The sequence below is a fragment of the Channa argus genome, chromosome 12, assembly GCF_033026475.1.
Source record: "Channa argus isolate prfri chromosome 12, Channa argus male v1.0, whole genome shotgun sequence".
NCBI classification, from domain to species: domain Eukaryota; kingdom Metazoa; phylum Chordata; class Actinopteri; order Anabantiformes; family Channidae; genus Channa; species Channa argus.
In genome coordinates, this window is record NC_090208.1 from 11,043,842 (window position 1) to 11,063,942 (window position 20,101).

General features: G+C 46.1%; 1 protein-coding gene across 8 annotated transcripts in view; it reads left to right on the plus strand.

Annotated features, from left to right (window-relative positions):
* ppargc1a (peroxisome proliferator-activated receptor gamma, coactivator 1 alpha) overlaps window positions 1-20,101 on the plus strand; it is a 239,723-nt gene that overhangs the window by 208,891 nt on the left and 10,731 nt on the right. For 5 of the 8 annotated variants that reach the window (XM_067523572.1, XM_067523575.1, XM_067523573.1 and 2 more), the window contains exons 3-8: window positions 9,982-10,176; window positions 11,076-11,201; window positions 12,310-12,667; window positions 14,581-14,626; window positions 14,840-14,913; window positions 18,516-19,749. In XM_067523572.1, coding sequence (XP_067379673.1) covers window positions 9,982-10,176; window positions 11,076-11,201; window positions 12,310-12,667; window positions 14,581-14,626; window positions 14,840-14,913; window positions 18,516-19,749 — 2,033 coding nt within the window. Of the gene's footprint in view, window positions 1-9,981; window positions 10,177-11,075; window positions 11,202-12,309; window positions 13,658-14,580; window positions 14,627-14,839; window positions 14,914-18,515; window positions 19,750-20,101 lie in introns of all 8 variants that reach the window. The other 3 variants (XM_067523567.1, XM_067523570.1, XM_067523571.1) reach the window with 2 other exon arrangements.

The window sequence follows — 20,101 nt, forward strand, 5'->3', positions numbered from 1 at the left end:
AGGGAGTTACAGAGATAGTTAGAATAGGCCAGCAGAGCACTAGACAGACAGACATGGTGACAGATGGGTAGTGAAAGCGACAAATATACACTATAGGCCAGGGGAAGCTTGGAGTAGTGCCAGCCCGCATCAAAGCTTGTGGATTGGAAGTAAAAGGTTGTTGGCTTTGCAGGTAATGAAATAAGATGCCAAGGCTTAAAGCAGTGCTCTGATTTTGTACAGGGACGTGTGATAAGTGCTCACACGTGAACTGTGTCAGTCATTGGAGGGTTATTGCATTACTCCGACATTATGCAGTGTGTGTGATTGGACTTTGAAAGAGATTATTTGTGCTTTGTTGTTTGTGCTTTTTTGTGTGTGTGTGTGTGTGTGTGTGTGTTTTTTATTTTTTGTTTTGTTCTTGAACAGATACCCGGGCGCTTCTTCTTAAGCAAAGGCAGATAAGACTGATTGGGTCATCTTTAGCCAGATTGATAAAACGGGCTGAGATAAAAATTTGTTTTCTTCAAGCAGCCATTCCTTCCCCTGCACAACACGTGGAAGCATAGATTAGCTCGCACACTTGTTGACGACAGGCTCTCCTGTGAGCTGAAACAGGAGCGCACACAATGTCATACACTCTCCGAGAAGAATTGTCACACCCACACACACAGACACACACACACACACACACACACACACACACACACACACTTAGGCAGACAGCAGTGACCCTTATTGTCCCTGTTCCTACTCCCTGCTGAATGCCGATTGCATTTATTTTGCAAATTTATGCTGACATTTGAGAGTACACCACCCACACCAGTTCACCGCTCCACTAAAGGGTGTATGAATTATCATATTCCACTGTATAATATGATTTTCTCAAGTGAGTCTTATTAGAAAACATCATACTTTTCCTCATCTCTGGCTCCCTTCAGTTTTTAACCACGCTCATACTTTATTTTCACTGTCGCATAGAAGAAATCCTCCATCACTGTCGAAGCGAAGGCAAACAGCGCGTTCAGACCTGTGGCTATATACTGTTTCATGTTACACAAATGAGAGGGAGCGCAGACAAGTAGGCACAGACATATAGTATAGCAATGCAGACTTAGGCTGCCCATGTTTGTGTCATCTTGGAGCATCTGTCAGACCCACTCCACAACAAGAGCTCTCAAACTGCCGCCCCACAACACTGTGGGCTCTGCCGTCCCTTCTCTTCCTCCCTTCCTCCCTCTGTCTTCTTTTTTCCTCTTCCTCTCAAGGCAAATCATTTGTTCCTGGCTGATGGAAAGTTGAAGCTGCAGTGGCTAAACAAATATATTCTGGCCTCCAACAGTCGCTTGTGGAAAGAAATGCTGGAAGGAGGAAGGGAGTGAGAGGAAAAAAATAGAAGTATTGGGAGCAGCGGGTGGATATGGCCAAAATAAAAAATAAAAATTTAAAAAATAGTCCCCTCAGGGAGTGTTTGGAAAAAGAGCAAAGGAACATCTTTTGGTTTGGTGGTGGCTGCTTGGCTGCCTATCTAGCTCCCCCACCCCCCCCCCTCCCCCCTGTTTGTCATTGATTCACTCACACACACACAAACACACTCTCAGTCCACATTCCCAGTGGGCTGCTGCTGCTGATTGAGGCACGGTTTGGTGTTCCTGCCCCAGCTGATCCCCTGCCCCCATGGATACCCATCTCTCATCACACCAGAGCCACTGATGTGTATGTGCACTATGTGTCTTTGTGTAATTGAGATACCATATACAAAGATCAGATAGTGGACTTTTCTAGCTAGACACAATGCCATTGCTTTCTGTGTAGTTGGCTCGTGTGTGTGTGTGTGTGTGTGTGTGTGTGTGTGTATTAGGTGGAAATATTTTTAGTACCTGGGGTAATCTCCACTAAGAGCCTTTCAGGACTGTTTCACTTTAACCTGGCAAAAACACTAAGCCAATAATCCACACCACCACCCAACTCATACTCTCTCACACATGCTGCAATGAAGCCAACGTGATAAAACCGACCTTCCTCGTATTATTTAATTGTGTAAACTTTGGAGTGGGAGGAAGGTACAACCGGCCAATTCCTAGAATGCTTTTATATTATTGCACTTATGCAATGAAAATAAGACAAAGAGTGCAAGATAGTGTTCGCATGAAGTGTTCAAAGAGTGGCAGGAGGAGGAAAAGTGTATAAATGACAAAAACAAGGGGTACTGTATGGGTGTGTGTGTGTATTCCAGGCAGCAGGCAGTAGCCTTGGCCAGGCCTGTGATTCTGTGAACCTCTACTATTTTGTAACACATTATGGTCAACTACACCCTGCATCACTGGGTGTGCACTGTTGAACCTGCAACATTAGCTGACAGTGATGGTAATGAGTTCACCTGTCCATTGCTCCAATTAGAATTGGTAGCACTTTATGACAGATCAGTTGAAAGCTTTTTTTTGACACTTTTCTTGGATTATGTTAAATATTCTTTTTTTAATGTCATTTTTATTGGAAATCCATCTTCAGCCATGTGCACTGCAATCTTCTACTGTACATATAAAGGACTAGTTTTCCCTAGTTGAGTCTATTTTTAACAGCTTAGTCATCCATGCAGAAAACCCACCCCACTCTAACTAAGCTTGGTGATGAGCACTGCATGCTTATAGCTCCAGCTTATTTCCCCCCTGAAGCATTTAAGTCTGCACAGGCCTCAAATAGTTCAAGAGGCTCTCCGAGGCTCCGCTGATGCATGAGTGACTGGATGCTTGGATGACTCACTTGGTGCCCAATCAGTAGCTCCTGAGTCTGAACTGAAAGCAGAAGCTCTAACAAACATTTGGTCACTGCATATAGAAAACATAGCCTCCACTCTACTTCAAAATCTTCCATGTGTGTTATTCGGCATTGGAGAGAAGAGTTAACGGCAATATTCAGAGTTGCTACTCAAAAAAAACCACTGGGTTTGTGATCAACACTTGCAAGTACTTAATACAGATAATTCTGCCATTGCACAGCAGACGCAAGTGTGTTTTTCATTAGGTGAATTGTAAAATATGTGTGTTGTGAAACTGTGAAGTGGTGCATCCAGGATAAATTTGCTGCATGCATCTGCCATGATAGTGCTGTTGACCTCGGGAAGTCAACAGCTCTAAAATCGTCTGCTTGTTAATCAGCTCTTTCCAGAAAACCATTTTTAGACAATACTGTGCCCGGCCAAACCTTTTTTCATATGGCTGTGAGCTGCCTTGTATAAGAACTTGACGGGCAGATTGGGAGAGGATTTCGAGTGTTGGACGCTTGTCATCAAGTGGTCAATGGCCGTTGATCATTCTGCATTTGGCAGACATTGCACTGTCTAGTAGAGTGTGCAGGTGTGGTGAATACGCTCTGCTAAATGTAAGCTGAGAGAAGCGAGTCTACCCAAACTAAAGGCAACAAGATTAGTATTCCACAGAGAATAGATTCGAGATTAAGATGAAATGGAGCTCCCCCCGTTCAATGTTGATGCTACAGAGAAAGACTCCTTCATCCTTTCTTATAGTAAGGTTTGTATCGACTAACATGCACCTTTCCATTGATGTGTTTTCATTTCTTTACGTGTAAAGATGGGCAACAGGCAAAAGGCTTGTGAAGTACTATGTGTTGGACCACTGCTGCCACATGTGCAGCCCATACATGCAGAAAAGAAAAACCACTCAGATAACAAGATTACAAAGTCACAGCACGGACAAGAGGCGTGCACACTGCAGCCCTCTACTTGGATTCAGGAGCGACAAGGCTCATGGCACTTGCACATGCAGAAGTCAGGGCAAAAGATAATATGTTTATTTAGTAATCAGCAAATAGCTCTTGTGCTGTGGGGACGTAGCGAAAGCCTGTATGCTTCGATAAGATCGTTGCTTTCAGGTGTTTCCCTGTCGCACCATGTTTGGCACCGAGTGAACTCAATAGGTAAAACAAATTGGCTCCTTCACCCAAAAGATTATGCCTTTTCAATAATCATAAATGCTTAAAGAATAGTACACCAGCTGGAGAACACACCTATTGTTTGACACAGCAGACCACTATATCTTGTCCACTGTACCTTGGCTCTCCTTGTGTTGGCACCTGTCCTAGGAAGACATTAATGTGACAAATGAAACGTCGCAAACCCTCGATGGTCTTGGCAGGGCCCGAAAGGTCAGAAGATGCGTTTAGTTGCAGGTGTGTGTGTGTGTGTGTATATGTGTGTAAGGTGGTGCCAGCGGCGGATAATGACATTGAGTCCTCCGTGCAAAAAAAGCAAGAAGTTCTGGTTCATTCTGCTCTCCTTGCAAATCCATGTAAATGTCAAAACCCAAATGTGTGTGTGTGTGTGTGTGTGTGTGTAGTTGTTTTATGGACATCTACGCTTGGTTGCTCATGGCAGGCTTACATTCCAGCCAGCATCCATTTAGCAAGATGGACACTGGAAACTGTCTCTATGCTCCTTTATTCTCTGTTTTGCTGCCCACAGTCGGTCTCCCTCCCTGTGTTCCTCAAACATATTATCAACAGTGTAACAGTATGTTGAAAGGCCCCTTGCTTAGTGTTGCACATTCAGAGCTGCCGACTTAAGCAAATAGCTAGTAGCATGCCATTAAGCAAAAAAAAAAAAAAAGAAAAGGCAAAGGGAAGCACCATCCCTCATCCCATCTCTGCATCTAGCTGAATATTCTTTATTTGAGGCTCCAAATCTCTGTTTTTCCTCTCCCTCCTGCTGTGACCGTCAGAGCAAGTCAGAGACAGAGCAATCACAGCAATCAGTGTTTTCTCGTGCCAGGCCGATTGGGAAGTAGCTGCCAAAACAAAAAGACTGAGTGTCCAATCATTATGATTCTGTGTGATTCTGTGGTGTTAGCAAATGGTTGCTTGGACCATCTGTTGGACGGCTGGAATAGGAAAACAACAGCAGCTTGGGGCAGAACTGTAGATTGAGATGCTCTACCAGGACACACCAAACTGCCCTTGTTATCCTATCGCTCACTTAAATAGTTGTGTGGAAATGTGTGCGACTTCTTGTGAACGCAAGATTGCATGTGTATTATTTCGTATTTACATCTGGGGTGATTTGTGGAAAGGTACAAAACTAAATGCATGACTTTTTTTTTTTTTTAACCTAAAGTCAGCCAGAAAGGACCTGGTGGCTCTAGAGGCATGTGACGGCCTCAGCTGATGTCAGCAGATGTGTGACAGAGTTCAGATGGTTAGTTTTAGCAGCAGGGGGTTACCGGTCAAAGTATTTTTCCACAGAGACCTAGAAAGAACAGCACCGTTAACATCCCTTGAGTAGGTGTCTCAATCGGATCTGGAGTATGTCAGGATGTGTAACAACAGTCCACTTTCTGTCTTTGGCTCTGTTTCCAACTCACACACACACACACACACACACACACACACACACATCCCCTTTTCTCACTTTCTCTTTTCCTCTCTCGTTCCCCAATCAGCTCATCTGCTAGTGCTCTAACAGTCTCAAATGCTTCCCAGGAGATGTATCATCTCTGTACACACACACACACACACACACACACACACACACGCACACATCCTGGTCCTCATTGACCGGTCGAACTGTTTCCTCACTGATTTGTAACTCGCAAAGCCTTCGAACAGACATCTGCGATGTAAACAGTCAGCTTCTCTACTCGTTCCGAGAGCTGCCATTTTCGTTTAAATTGAGGCACAAAATAGTGATTTCCTGCCAAGGATTATCACAGGGAGACCAGTATTATAGCTAAGTAGGATGGAGAAGTCTAAAATTAGCTGCCTGGTGTGAGCATTTTCAGGGTACAAGAACTCACAGCTCAAACCATCATAAGCTGGAATACATGTAACCTACTATACTGCAGACTGGGCGACAGGTATTGTGATTTTAGTGCTCGGAACATGTGGACTGTCTTTGTCGATTCATCTGCTTGGGAAATAGTGTTAGTGGCTGTTGACTTTGTACTCAGATGGAAAACAACGATAGGCATCGCTTTGCTGCTTTGTGCCACAGAGCCAGTCAGCGTCTTTGTCCACAATGGAGGTTTAACATTTAGTTTTACCATCTGACTGTGCCGCCGCCGCCGCCGCCACCACCACCACCTCACTGGCACAGACCCACAGAACAGTGTTATGTATGGTTTCATCGCTCCGTATAAGCCATAATCACCTTCTCTCCATCTCAGTAAGCTCATGCTAAATGACCGGACGTCTCTGGCGGCCGCCGTGATTTGTCTCCCCGCCGCGCTTCGCGCCGTACCTTACCCTCCCTGCCTCTCTTCCCTCCCTCCTTCCCCACTGCCATATGTTGTGCTGGTGTGACCGGCCGACGTGTCAGGCCTGACTAACGCCTTAACGGCACGGCTGACTTTGATTTATTTCCTCTGAAATCTGGGGGCCGGGGGTAATAACACAGAATGACATTATTTGTTTATCAAATCCAAGGCTGCTTTTCTTGGCAGAGTCAAGATGTGACGACTTGATACCACCCCGACCCACCCCACCAACACACTGGCCGAACGCACTTAATATCCCCGACTATTTCTGATTGTGCCATGATTTGACGGCCTGGCAAGTCGCGTAACCTCATCTGAGGGATTGTTTTTGAAACCTTGAGAGAGCAGAGGAAGAAAAAAAAAAATAAAGATTGAGCTGAAGTAATTAAATTGTCAAGGTGCAGATTTATCTGCACCGCACAGTTTTGGGGCTAATTTATTAAAGGTTTCTGTCTGAATGAACTGGTTGATGTCCCTCTATTCGCAGAATGAGAGTGAGAAAGAGTGTGCAAAAGGAGACAGTGAGAATAAACAGTACTTTAAATACCAGATGACCCATTTAATGGGAGATATTTTATCTTCCCGTATCCAGAGTGTCTGTCACATGTTCTGCCTCTCATTTGAAGATAACAGCTGGGCTGTTTAGTCTGTTGAAACTTCATTTTGGTGTTATCCAGTGATTAGGTCTTTCATTCTGGCATTTTCACAACACATTTGGTTCCTTTTAACATGTAAATGATGCAGTTCCCCCAAACCCCCCAAAAAAAATCCTTGGCAAATTTGCTCAGGAGCTCGGGAAACAATTTGCAGTTTTGATTTGGCTATTTTCCCCAGTGTTCAGTAGTGAATATTTGTTTAAAACAGCACCTTCACCTTGCGTTATCAGCTGTGTGAATGGTATCTTCTGGAGCACAGTACTGCGCTGTGGAACTCAATAAAAGAGTTAAAGGCAAGGACAATCTCAAAGACAGCCTGTCTGATAACAAAAGGGCCTCACCTAATAATGAACAACTGGCGTTGGCTTTCTTTTCTCCAGTGTGGGGAGGCCAGGGTGAAGGAGGGGAGAGAGAAGATCTGCCAGCACTTGCCAGCATGTTTTATGGCTAATTGAAGCATTTGGAATAAAACAGCCACAAAATGGCACCCTTTAGGATTGGAGCGGGGTTAATATATTGTGATCCCACAATTAGCCCAGGATTGTTAAGATCTCTTTAATTCTGTGAGGTCCATTAAGCGGGATGGGCGAGAAAGTGCTCCCGCCGAGACAATTTTTCTCCTCTCCCTTTGTTCTTCCCGGCGCCGTTTCCTGTCAGCAGCTGCTGTAGTAATCAATATAAGTGGACATGGGCGTCAGCAGGGTACCAGGTTATCCCTGCTTCATCCCCTTTGGGTGCCATAGCTTGTGATGTCTGTCCACACGGTGATTTTGTTTATAAATATACAAAAGCCAAGTGAGTCATTGGCCGCAAAATGACTTTTGTGCGAAACCCAAGTGCTAGGCGTGATCTTTGAGCTGCCCTGGAAAAGCTCACTTTCCTGGACAAGGGTGTAAGATGGAGCTCCCTGCAGGGTGGAAATGATCACTGAGGTCTGCTCTTTACCCCAGTTCCTCAAATCCCCACTCGCCCCCGTGAGTGCCTCCACTAGAGCCACAGCAGCGGCTGCAGCATGATCGTCACGACTCAGGATTTTACAAGTGTCTTTTTCAGTATATGAGAGTCCCTTCTGGGTTATCTTCGGGGATACAGTGTGCCTATGGGAGCTCGCCAATCGGTGGAGGGTTTTGAAACAGGACTGAAATCGTTATGTCTGAGTCTGCCACAGTCTCAGAAATTCCCCAATCCGTTCCAAACCGTGACATAATGAAGCTTGCACAGGCCTCTCAACTTTTAATGTAACTAATGTCACACGGCCGCATGCAATTTCTACAGAATGTAGGGGTTTGAACTTTCTTCAAGAGGTGAAAAGAGCCACACCAAAACACAGTATTGTTGAGGCTGGAACCTAAACAGATGGCTGGCACATTAAATAGTCATTTGTGATCATCACAAATGATCTACTTTAAATTTCTCATTGCAGGGATTTATGTTTGGGCCAAGAAAAGGCTCTGGTTTTATCTGCACTTAATACCCACCTGCTTTAGTGCTCAGGTAATGACTTGAGATGCTGCAAAATTGTGGACATTTCAGTGGCGTGGGGGTTCCAACAGAGTGAATTTGAAGCTCCTTGCAAGTAATTAAAGAGCATGCCACCTCATACAGAGCAATTTCCTGCATTTGCTTGCCAGGCGCGGCGTGGCTGCAGTCCACGACGTCCTATCACTGTGAAATATGTCCCTTTATCATGTTTTAATAATGACTGAGTGCTCATGTTGTTAAGAGAAAATCTCAATAAGCATCAGATTAACATTTTCCTCGCTGTTAGCTGGCTAAATGAACGTCCAAGATATCTGTCATCTATAAATTAAAATTGGAGGGTGGGGGCCTTGAAATGGCTGCAGCCTCATTGATGAACTCAAACTAGTTGAAAGGGATCCATCAGTGGTGGATGTGCAATTGTGAATAATCAGTAGTAAAGACAAAAACAAGTGGGTGGGCACATTTTGTGCATGTGAGATTCCAAGTCTTAGAGGTATGGCACTGGTTGGTGGTCCTCAGGGCACAAAGATGGCCACACGCCGTTGCCGAGCGATGATAATCCTGCAGAGTGCATAAAGGGATTTGTTCTTGTTGGGCTGGCCACAGAACGTCCCGGGGTGACGACGCTGTTTATCTTTCCGCTGTCTTAACGTCCCTTGGGCTTTTATGGCTCTGGAACTTCCCGTTCCTGTTGTCACTTTTCAGCACACAGAGGCACAACCATGCATAAAAACACACACACACACACACACACCTTTGCCAAGCAAGCTGCATTCCTCACACTTTTAATTTTTAGCCATATACATTCTGTTTGTGCTTTTTTTTTTACCATTATGCTCAGTAAAGCTCCCATCTATAGTTGGCAGCTCATATCTCTCTCTCCCTCACCCCTCACCATCCAACTCCACACATACCCCTCTCTGTCTCTTTATTCCTCACACACAGTTATAATCTCAACCATTTAACAGCCAGCCACAGCACTCACACAACTCTACTAGTACATCAAAGAGGAGCTGAGGGGCAAGAAAGAGTTTTTTTTTCTTTCCATGAAACGTTGATGGTAACTTAACGCCCATTTTAAACATACCAACACTGTAAAGATCGTGTTTTTTTTTTTTAGCATTAGCAGGTGGTAATGCCCTTTACCTGAGGATTACCTGCAAACATTGTGTGGGAAAGCTGATCGAGAGAGGAGAAACAACCTCAGCTCATTGTTTTCTTTACCCACACAAAACCCTACCACAGCACACCCCAACCCTGTCTTGTCTTCCCTAGATACTAGCCACTTGTCAGCCCTGGTAATGGGTTTCTTGGGGGAGATATTATTTTGGTCCAGTAAGCTGCGTGCTTAAAATATGAGTGACAGGCTTGACTTACTTGCACATGGAGAGAATTTTGTTTTTAAAGACTGCCAGAGTAGAGCCAGCTCTGCTTCTGCAAAAAAAAAAAAAAAAACAAAATTGAGAAAAAATCTTAACAGTGAAAGCCTGCATGCAAACTTGCACCACCTTTACTTCTGTGTAAGAGAGGGAAAAAAAAAAAAAAAAAGACGCAACTTCCCCTGACTAAAATGTCCTATTTTTCCTGTCTCTCCAAAGAAGATAGATGAAGAAAATGAGGCCAACTTGCTGGCAGTGCTTACAGAGACCCTGGACAGCATCCCAGTGGATGAGGACGGATTGCCTTCGTTTGAGGCCCTGGCAGATGGGGACGTGACCAATGCCAGTGACCGGAGCTGTCCCTCCTCCCCCGACGGCTCGCCGCGCACCCCAGAGCCCGAGGAGCCTTCCCTGGTATGACCAATCACTCGTACTTCTCACGTTTTGCCCCATTCCCCAAATCTGCAGGGTTAAAACATATGGTCATTCCTGAAACATGACCTCCAACCCTGCACACGCTGTTGCTGTTTTGCGTCCTGCTCACATTTGCCATGTGCTCGCTGTACAGTAGCGGGAGCATTCAGACATGCAGATGTAGGGAGGTGCAAAGTAAATGGAATGGATCACTGTGTATGCTGCTCAGCGCTAATTGCATAACATTACTATTGTAGTGCCAATTCACTGATATAAACACTGCGCCAGGGCCAACTCTGGTTGACACGGTGCCACAGGCCCTGAAATCAAGCCAGCACACAATGAAAGTAAGTTGTGGCTGGGGTAAGTTAGAGTTGTGGGGGGGGGTCCATCTTGTCTACTCTGTGGGTCTCATCTAATCCCCCATGCCCGAGTCCTCTATTTTGGCAAAGAGACATGCCTCTCAATAGGACGTCTTTGCTCAGTTATTTTTACACATATCCATAGCATCTGGGCCTTTCTCTGAGTTACTACAGCTTTGACCTAAAATGTAATGTTATGTTCAGTTATAGTCCATTGTATTCCATGCCGGTCCGTTCCAAATGACCTTTAGCTATGTGCCTGACCGTGTTTATTCAATCACATTAGAGGAGCCTGGCTTTGTGTACACAAAAACACCTGCACAGGAAGGAAAAAAAAAAGGAAAAAAAAAACACTTGACATTTCCTGTCACATACAAATAGCCTATGTACGGTCTGTTATCTTTTCTAACTGAATTATCAGTCTCTTCTGGTTGTACATTTACAAAGCACAGGCTGTCTAATTGAAGACACACACACACACACACACACACACACGCACAGATTTACCACTCTTGTTCTGTTTGGGTCCATTTGCAGCTGAAGAAGCTCCTTCTGGCACCCGCAAACTCCCAGCTCAGCTATAATCAATACACAGGTGGCAAGGCACAGAACCATGCAGCCAGCAGCAACCACCGGATCAGACCACCACCTGCCGTCGTCAAGGTAGGGGACACGTACACACTCACACTCAAATGCACTGCTTAGCTGCCTATTTCATTCTTGTATACACATTGTTGTTACTGTTTGTTTCTGCCTCTTACTCCGTCCTGCTCCGTCCCTCCCTCACACTTGTCTTGTTTTCGTGCTTGCCTTTAGAAGATGTTAGACTGCTGCTCTAGTCTACTTTCCCAGGGGGCCATCTCGTAATGAAAGCAGGCTGATTGCTGTTGGGCTTTCCAGGCGCGGCATCGTCACCGTTGTCTCATTAGCTCCACCACTTATCCGCCTTGGTATGGTGCCTGTTGAAAGAGGGGGAAAAAAAAAAAACGACGGGCGCTCTTACAGCGAGATTGATGCCTTGAGATGACAAGATCAAAATATCAGACTTGATGCTCTCATTAGATGGCTCTCATGAGTTTTTATTTTTAATATAAAGGGGTGGAGTTGATTAAGATTAAATCGAGTCAGTGTAAGTATCATAGGTTTTTAAAAGTAAATAAATGATGTTTGTGATTTCAGTAATTTGTTTCCGTTTCATCATAACGCCGTATATTTAGTGTCACATACAGCCCACAGCACTCGTTCATTTGCTCTTGTTTGGGGGAAAGTGTCGTCGTTATGCTTTTTTTATGCTTTTTTTCTGCCGCTTAATGTACAAAAACGTCTGTCTGTGATCATACTGTGTGTCAAACACTACACAGACACGGAAATTTCTATGTTTGCACATGTGCATCAACCTTCCTCACAGTCTATTTTCATGCCGTGCCTTTGAGTCATCCATTTCTGGAACGCAGCGAATGAGGACTCCCGGAGGACATGGTGCACATACAGTGTGGCGTTGTGTTGCTCGGAGGGCCGTGCAATTAAGATGATGGGCGGACTGCACTCCCACCATCGCCTCACAGACAGTTGGGCAACCACAGGCTGTCTGAGCTGCTCTTTTAGCTTCTCTCTGCATCTCGTTCGGATTTTATTTTTGTGCCAAATAAAGCGCTTAACATTTCTGACAACTAGAACAAATGTACTGTTCCACCAACAGCGACAACTTTAGACAACTTTAAATTTAAGCTAACTAAATAATTTTCTCCCTCTATTTTGTTGTGTTGCTCAGACGGAAAGCCCCTGGAATGGCAAAGCAAGAGGGGGCACCAGCCAACAGAACCGGCCGGTGAGACGGCCTTGCACCGAGCTGCTAAAATACCTAACGGCCACTGATGACATCCTGCTTCACACCAAAGCCAGTGAAGCCAAGAGCACGTGGGGTGGTGCCAGTAGCAGGGACAAGAGCGGCCTGGCTCACGGCGCCTCTTCCTCATCCTCTTCGCCATCCTCGTCATCCACCTCCTCGTTCTCCTCCCTCTCCTCCACCTCTTCTTCCTCTTCCTCCACAACCTCCAAGAAGAAGTCAGCTGTGCCATCTCAGCATCAACAGCAGCAGCAGCTGCCGCCGCAGCAGCATCACCAGCGAGGTGAGAGCCGGGCTGCAGGCGAGTGTAGTGTGGCTGGTGTTGGGGCTGGGAAGTGGCAGCGTTGCTCTCATGATGACAGGGTTGAGGAGTCAGAGGGTGCTTCTATTCCTGTCGGCCACAGAACCTCCACCTGCGGCCATGCCCGACCCAAACTGGAGCACGGGCCGCCCAGTGAAGAAGGAAGGCCGCCAGGCAATGTGGGCCGCCTGGCCGCCGCTAGGTTTATTAGGTATATGCATTCTTATTCCCTCCCTCCCCGAGAGGTGAGTCACAGCTGTGAGCATTGCCGAGAGGCTGCAGGCGCCACTCAGGCTTGTGAGGGCTTTGGCAAGCAAGGCCGTAGAATCAGTAGTGGTGTCAGCCGTGCATCACATAGGCATGTCACAGTGACTATTGCAAAAAGGGAGGAGAAGCCCGGTCACCCCTTACTTAGCCAGCTGCTCACCTCCAAACCGAGGCCTGCTCGATATCGGGCCCACCTACTCCCACCTAAGATTGCCCCTTTTCCCAGTATACAGACTAAATTAGCAGGTAAGACGTTTAAGAGCCCAGCCCAGGCTGTTGCAAAGGTGGAGAAGGGGGAGTTCAGAGGGACTGCTGAGCTTAGAAACCAGGGAGTAGGTCAGGTAGAAGAGCCTGGCTCAGGGCCTCTGTTGGCACCTATCGCTTCAGACCAGGACAGCTGGGTTAGCCAGCATGATTCAGGGGTGGACATGGGCTTTGGACTAGAGCTGGGTTGGTCAAGCTATGGGGGCTATGGGGAGGATGTTGGCCATGATGATGATGATGATGATGATGATGTTGATGATGATGATGATGACCATGTCATGGGCATCCCCGCTGCGGTGCTCTCACAGGGCCCACCAAGCCCACTCCTCCCTGATACTAGAATTGCAGAGCCCACCCCTCCCTGCATCATACAAGGGCAAGGGCACCCACACAGACAGGCACTCAGCGAGCACCCCGACGACCAGGGCCACCCATTGTTAGGTAATCATGACTGCATCCCCCCCCACTGGCCTTATCTCTGCTCTCTCTTCTCCCTCTCCTGCTCTAACCACTTCCCAGTTTGACTTCACAACTAACCCCTATTCTAATTCGAATCTAACCGTCATTCTGAGGGCACGAGCCACAATGGCAACAAACAGCCTGCTAGCCTATGCTTTTTGCTAGTCCCAGAGGCATCCTTTTAAATTAGAATAGAGTAAAGTTCAATTTTTTCTACGAAAGGAGCGGGTGGGAAAAGCGGTGAGCGTTGTCTTGCTACTGTCCGTCTTGTATTCATAAAGTCGACCCTTGAACCATCTTTGGCTGATTGAGCTGAATGTGCTGAAAATGAACATTTAGACTCAGAGCCCGGGTGCTGCTCTCTAGTGCCGTGCTACTAAAGCCACGTTCCCTTAGCCGGAGCACAAGTCGGCCAGAGCCTCGGGCAACTGCACAAGCTTCCTTGACTCTCCTTTCTTCCTTCTTTTTTTCCCCTCCTTCTCTGCTTTTGGTGCATGTGATTATGACTTAATTGTCCAGGGAGGGGCTCACCCACTGTCATGTGTCTTGTTTGTGGCATTGTCTCTCTTTGTCTTGATTCCATTTCAATCTATCTGTTGTCTTGAGCCAGGTATGTGTGTGTCTACACACCTGTAAAAGACGTACCATCACTTCATCCTGCCTCACAGAGAAAACAATCTATTATAAGAGAATTAATTGTTAAAACGGGGTCAATTTTAAAACCTATGTTTTGTACAGTAGTGTCCATAGAAAATCTTTTTAACCAGGGATGGGTGTTTTTGTAGTAATAAGTGCATTTAATGAGCCAATTTGAGATTAATTGTTGCAGAATGTGGACCTGTTCTCTTCTGCCATGAGTGTTATACATAGATCAATAATTACCCATGCTCCTTTGTGTTCTGCAGCCAAACCAACCACCTTGCCACTTCCTTTGACCCCAGAGTCTCCAAAGTAAGTGTGAGAAGTTTTTCCACATTATTCTAGGCAAAAAAGCAACAACAAACTACAGAAAAAAAAAGCCAAAGCCAAAGCAAGTTGTAGACTAGAATCCAAGTTGAGGCATTGTTGTGACTCATTTCCATTTCTTAGATCACAAAAGCTTTCAAAGTCTTAATTTTGCCGGAAAAATGACCCCTTGCACTTGTTTTCTTTTTTGTCTTTCAGTGACTACAAGGGATCACCGTTTGAGAACAAAACCATTGAACGCACATTAAGTGTGGAGATTGCTGGAACCCCAGGTGAGCACACTTTTCGATAATTTACGGTCAGCGAGTATTTTCCTCCTCCTGCTTTTAGCTCGTAATGGGTTAAGTCTGGCTTTTTCAACATCTCGATAGTTCCATCACAGTTCAAAGTTCAAGGTGAAGGCAGGGGAGAACGGTTTTATGTGCCTGACTATTGATCAAGCTTTCCAGCATTCTCGGGGATCATTAGCTAACCCCTTCCTACCTCCCCCGCCTCCCGTCGGCGTTACAGAAGAGTTAATGTGCTTTTCCTACATCTTCTATCAGATCCTAATGTTCTCTGACTGACAGCTTACACATCAAAGGAAAATTGAAATGGCAGTGTTACTGTTTTAATTGCTATTGCGGTGTAATTCAGTTTTACCTGCGTGAAATGTGTCTTCCTTTTTTTTTAAGTCATTAAATCCTAATTAGATAAGCTGACTTCAGAATTAGTTTCCAAAGGATGTTGTTTTGCAAATGGAGTCGGCGTGAGGCTTTTTTAAGCTTCAGTATTGACATTCTTCTTTTGCGTTACTGGGTTATGACAAACTACATGAAATGAAATCTATGGGCAAAAAATATATTACAAGACCAAAATGTAGAAAATGTGGGTAAATTTCGGCTCAAATTGTGAGTAATTACTTCCCTACTGCCCTGGATAAATCATGTACAGTCAAAAACAAAATGGCCGCCCTTTAGCCTCTTACAGTGTGTGATATTGCACTGGCTACTTTTGGGTATTCATTTACCAGCAGGGGAAATTGTCCTCATACATAACTCATGCATGTCCCCTCCAGCTTCTAATTAGCTGTTGTGGGGAATGAACATCAGTCCCCAAGAGGTCACCCTATGTCCTTCTGACCTCGGTCAAAGTGCTGTTTAACCCTTTTCTGTAGATAAGCTTTCAGGATCAAAGGGGACTGTAGCTGAGACCCGAGACAGGGAAAGAGCAGAGCTGCTTAATGTCTAGGGCAGTCAAACACTGTTAATATTTCTTTGTGTTTTTCTACACGTGGACAAATATGTTAACCTCTGGCCAAACCTGGGTGTCCGTTCTGTTCCACCGCACTCATTTTTACAAGCACGGTCAAATAAAAGCCCTTCACCTGACTTTGGCGTAATGTGCCAGTTTAGGATTGAATATTAGCAGGAAAGTCATTAGTCCGGAAAGCTCCAGGTTACTGAGCCCCTTTCCTACTTAGGGATTAGTTTTTGAGTCTTGTGCTGTATGACACAGATGGATATAGATCCCGGTAAGCGGAGGGGAAAAAAAAGCTTTTAGGTTCGGAGTTACGTGTCCTTTGCAGAATTACAGTAACATTCCTCTACAATAGAGATTATTCTGGTGTTAAAGATAATTGAAGTTACCCAAGAGGGCGGTTCAGTCCTCCCCCTTCAGGGCAGAGACACAGCTCACTGATAGAACTTTCTATGAACTGTTGCCAATAACATTTTACTTTATGCCTTTATGATGGGTTGTAGTAGTTGTAACTATTTCCTAGAAAGATACATCATATTATCGGTGGAACATAGTGGCACATCTTGTACCGAGCCAAATAATGTTCAGTGCTAAAGTGAAAGCAACTTTTGGACTGCTGGCTGCATGTTTTTGATGCCATTTTGATACCGGTGCAGTAAAGCTACAACAGGTGGGGAGACCTCCTGGGATCTGACTGTTCGAGCCTAATCTCTGCCAAGCTAATAGATTTAGCCTGTGCTGCAGTGTTGTTTTTTAATTACTGTATCTCATGACACTGGGGTGGTCTGTGTGTTGCTGTTTGCATGGCTTACCGGCGGATCAACTCTTTAAGCCTGGAGTTGTTATTTGCTCTGAGGTCTCCTCGCAATTTACAACCGGACGGGGGTAAAAAAAAAAAAAAAAAGATTATAAAACCCTCCTTTTGCTTTCTGCTCGTCTCGCTTGCTTCATCGTTTTCTCTCCAGTGACTACATGATTGGTGTCTGTGCCCGTGGTTCATCCATCACTAGCAAGTTTGACTGAGAGGCACATATTTATCTAATTCTGATTTATTTCAGCAGCATCGCTAATGGCTCCTAGTTTATGACCCCACGCACACATTGTTTTGGACAGATGGCGCTTCATTGGTGTAACAGAAGTTCTTCAGGCATTGTAGAGCACCCCCCCCCCCTCCCCCTCACTCTATGTCTTCTCCTTTTCATAGCTCATTTCATTGGCAAAATGCATGTATATGTCTATATCGCTATAGGGTTCGAGAAGAGAAAAGGGAAGGAGGACAGGGGCCTTGCAGTCCTACTTACTGACACATGCAGATACTAAGTAGGACGATAAGCCATTGGATCTGGAATTCCAAACACAGCAAGTGGTTTCAGCAACTTGCATATTTATGTATTGGGCTCTAATGCTCTCTTTGCCAAGCTGTCTTGCCGGTGCATACTCGAACACTGGATTTGATACTAATAGCTGTCATTTGGTGCAATTCACCAGCAAGGGAAGAATGATGTGCATTATAAGAAAGGCAAAGAAGAGGGGAGAGCGTAGGTGTTTCAAAGTGCCTTAGTCTGACTCCAGTGAGAGTCTGCTAGTGACAAGTGTGTGTGTGTGTGTGTGTGTGTGTGTGTGTGGGCTCGTTTGTTCTGTTCGAGACATAAACCGGAAAAGATGCCGAGAGACTGAAAGTGAGAAATAAGAGATTGATCCAGGGAAGATGACAAGACAGGAAGAGAGAAGAAGGGGAAAATAAAAGACTGAAGCAGAGGAGGAAAGAGAATGAGAGTAATGGTGGCGGCTGTTTGTGTGAGTGCATTAACAATGCTATAAAGTGGGCTCATCTCAGGACTTCCCATATAACTGCCATCTGTCTGGTTGTAAATCTTTAGGAGGTGGGGGAAGAGATTTTGGAGTTTGGGGGTGGGCTGGGGTGGGGTGCAAGCGGTCGGGACATGACATGTGAGAAGAATGACAACCCATTTGGTAGTACTTCCTGTGCTTCCATGACATAGCAGACACCTCGCCTTAGCACTATCGCCAGCATGCCAGCGTGTACATTAGGAGCAGCGATATTTCTTTCTACATGGTTTGACAGAAAAACGGAGATGGGTCCTGTTAAAGCGTGCAAGACATTGTGTCAGTGATTGTTCTTTCAGGCCAGTAAAATAGGTCTTTGGCTTTATTATTCAGATCAGTTGGCTGCTGTCCAGTGTAGACATTTGTGTGAGACAGGCAGAGATATGATACATGTACTCTCATTTTTTTTTTTCCAACAGATGCATTACACTTGTCCTCTACAAGGCTTTGTGTTATGTTTTTTTCATGAAAAGGGATCTGGCCAAGGTCACAGTGGAAGGGGATGGCAACTCATCCATATTACAACACCACCGTATTAAGTTACACCAAGCATTACATTAATCTGCCAAGATTGCAATAAAATAGAGATCAGGATTAGGCCACGTGAAAGTGAATATTTTAATCAGGCATGTATCTGTGTCCACTGTCCATAAACTGACTTGGAATTTATAGATGAGTGAGGGGCGGAGGGAAAGGGGGCTATTTGGGGTGGTTTGCATTATGACTCTCATTTTCATTTTACTGCTGCCACCCCTCCACCAACCTCTGCCTCTTCATCTCTCTGCAGGTCTGACACCACCTACCACGCCCCCACACAAAGCCAGTCAAGAGAATCCTTTCAAAGCATCGCCGCTCAAAACCAAGTTGTCTTCATGTTCCTCCTCAGCCTTGGCATGCAAAAGAGCCAGGCTGGGCGAGTTGGGCCCCGGCGCTCTGGCCCTGGCTCCAGGTGCCTCAGGCGGGGGCTCCACCAGGAAGGGACCCGAACAGACTGAGCTTTATGCCCAGCTGAGCAAAGCGTCTTCTGCCCTCCCTTACTTCACCCAACACACAGTGGGGGGCAGCCTTGAGGAGCATCGCAGCACTAGCAACAATAAGCGGGTAGCGCCACGTAGCTACAGTGACCATGACTATTGCCAAGCGTCTGCTAGCACTAAGAAGGATGTCGGCAAAGCCACTGTTACCATGACTACAGCAGCATCAATTACGGACACCCCAGGTGCCACTGCTGCTCCCATGCCTACTGCAGGCACATTGGAGGACAGGCATGTCGAATGTAAAGACTCAGGCATGCCACCATCCTCATCATCTTCGTCTTCTTGCTCTCCATCATTAGCTTCATCTTGTCCTTTAACTAAGCAGCGGAATTTTACCTCTGTGGATGGTGAAGCAGTCCAGGTCCAGGGGTTAAGAGAGCAGAATCTAACACTAACTGCCCAGATCCCCTCACAAGAGATCACTACTGACAGGGACCAACAACAGCCTTCTACCACCAGCCGAAAGCTCCTGTGCGACCAGGAAATCAGAGCAGAACTCAACAAGCACTTTGGCCACCCACTGCAAGCCCTCTATAGTCAGGGTGGCCAGGAGAAAGAACCAGGCAGCAAACCAAACAAAGCTTCAGCCTCTCAACCACGTGAGGAGGGAGAGGATGTCTACTACACCCAGAGGCTGCCTGGCTCCAGCTACCTGCATCCAGGGTTCCTGCCCTTCCATGATGAGCTAGAGCTGGGTGAGGGCCGTGAGAGTCGCTTCTTCTATCCGTGGGAGGGCACCCCTCTGGACCTACTCTTTGACTGCCCCCCTTGCTCTCCCTCCTGTTCTCCACCATCCAGCTGCTCCCCTTCACGAGGCTCTGTCTCCCCTCCCTCCTCTCTCCTCCTCTCACCAAACAGACCTTTCTGCTGGACCAGCAGCTGGTCCCGGTCCCGTTCTCGTTCCCACTCTGGCTCCCGCAGCTCCTCCTCACATTACCGGAGGCGCTCCCTCTCCAGTTCCCCTGACAGACGTTCCTCTTCCTGGTAAGTCAACTCTCTCTCTCTATCTCTGTCTCTCTCACCCCCCCCCCCCCCCCCCCCCCCCCCTCCCCCCCACACACACACACACCTTTGGCTGAACCTTGGCTGCTCCCCACCTATGCAGTTAAACAGGGCTTGGAGCTGGCAGGGGGTCTGGCTTAAGACTGTAAAACAGGGCTGATCAGACATCAGAACTTATATCAGACAGGATAGACCCTGGAGACTCTTAGCATGGTTTCTTGACCTCCTGCAAGTCTTTTTCCTTACCGGGAATAATGCAGAATAGATTTGGCAAGTCTTTGGCACAAAGAGATTAAGCAGGTGAAAGAGATGTGGAATGGATTGTAAATGAATT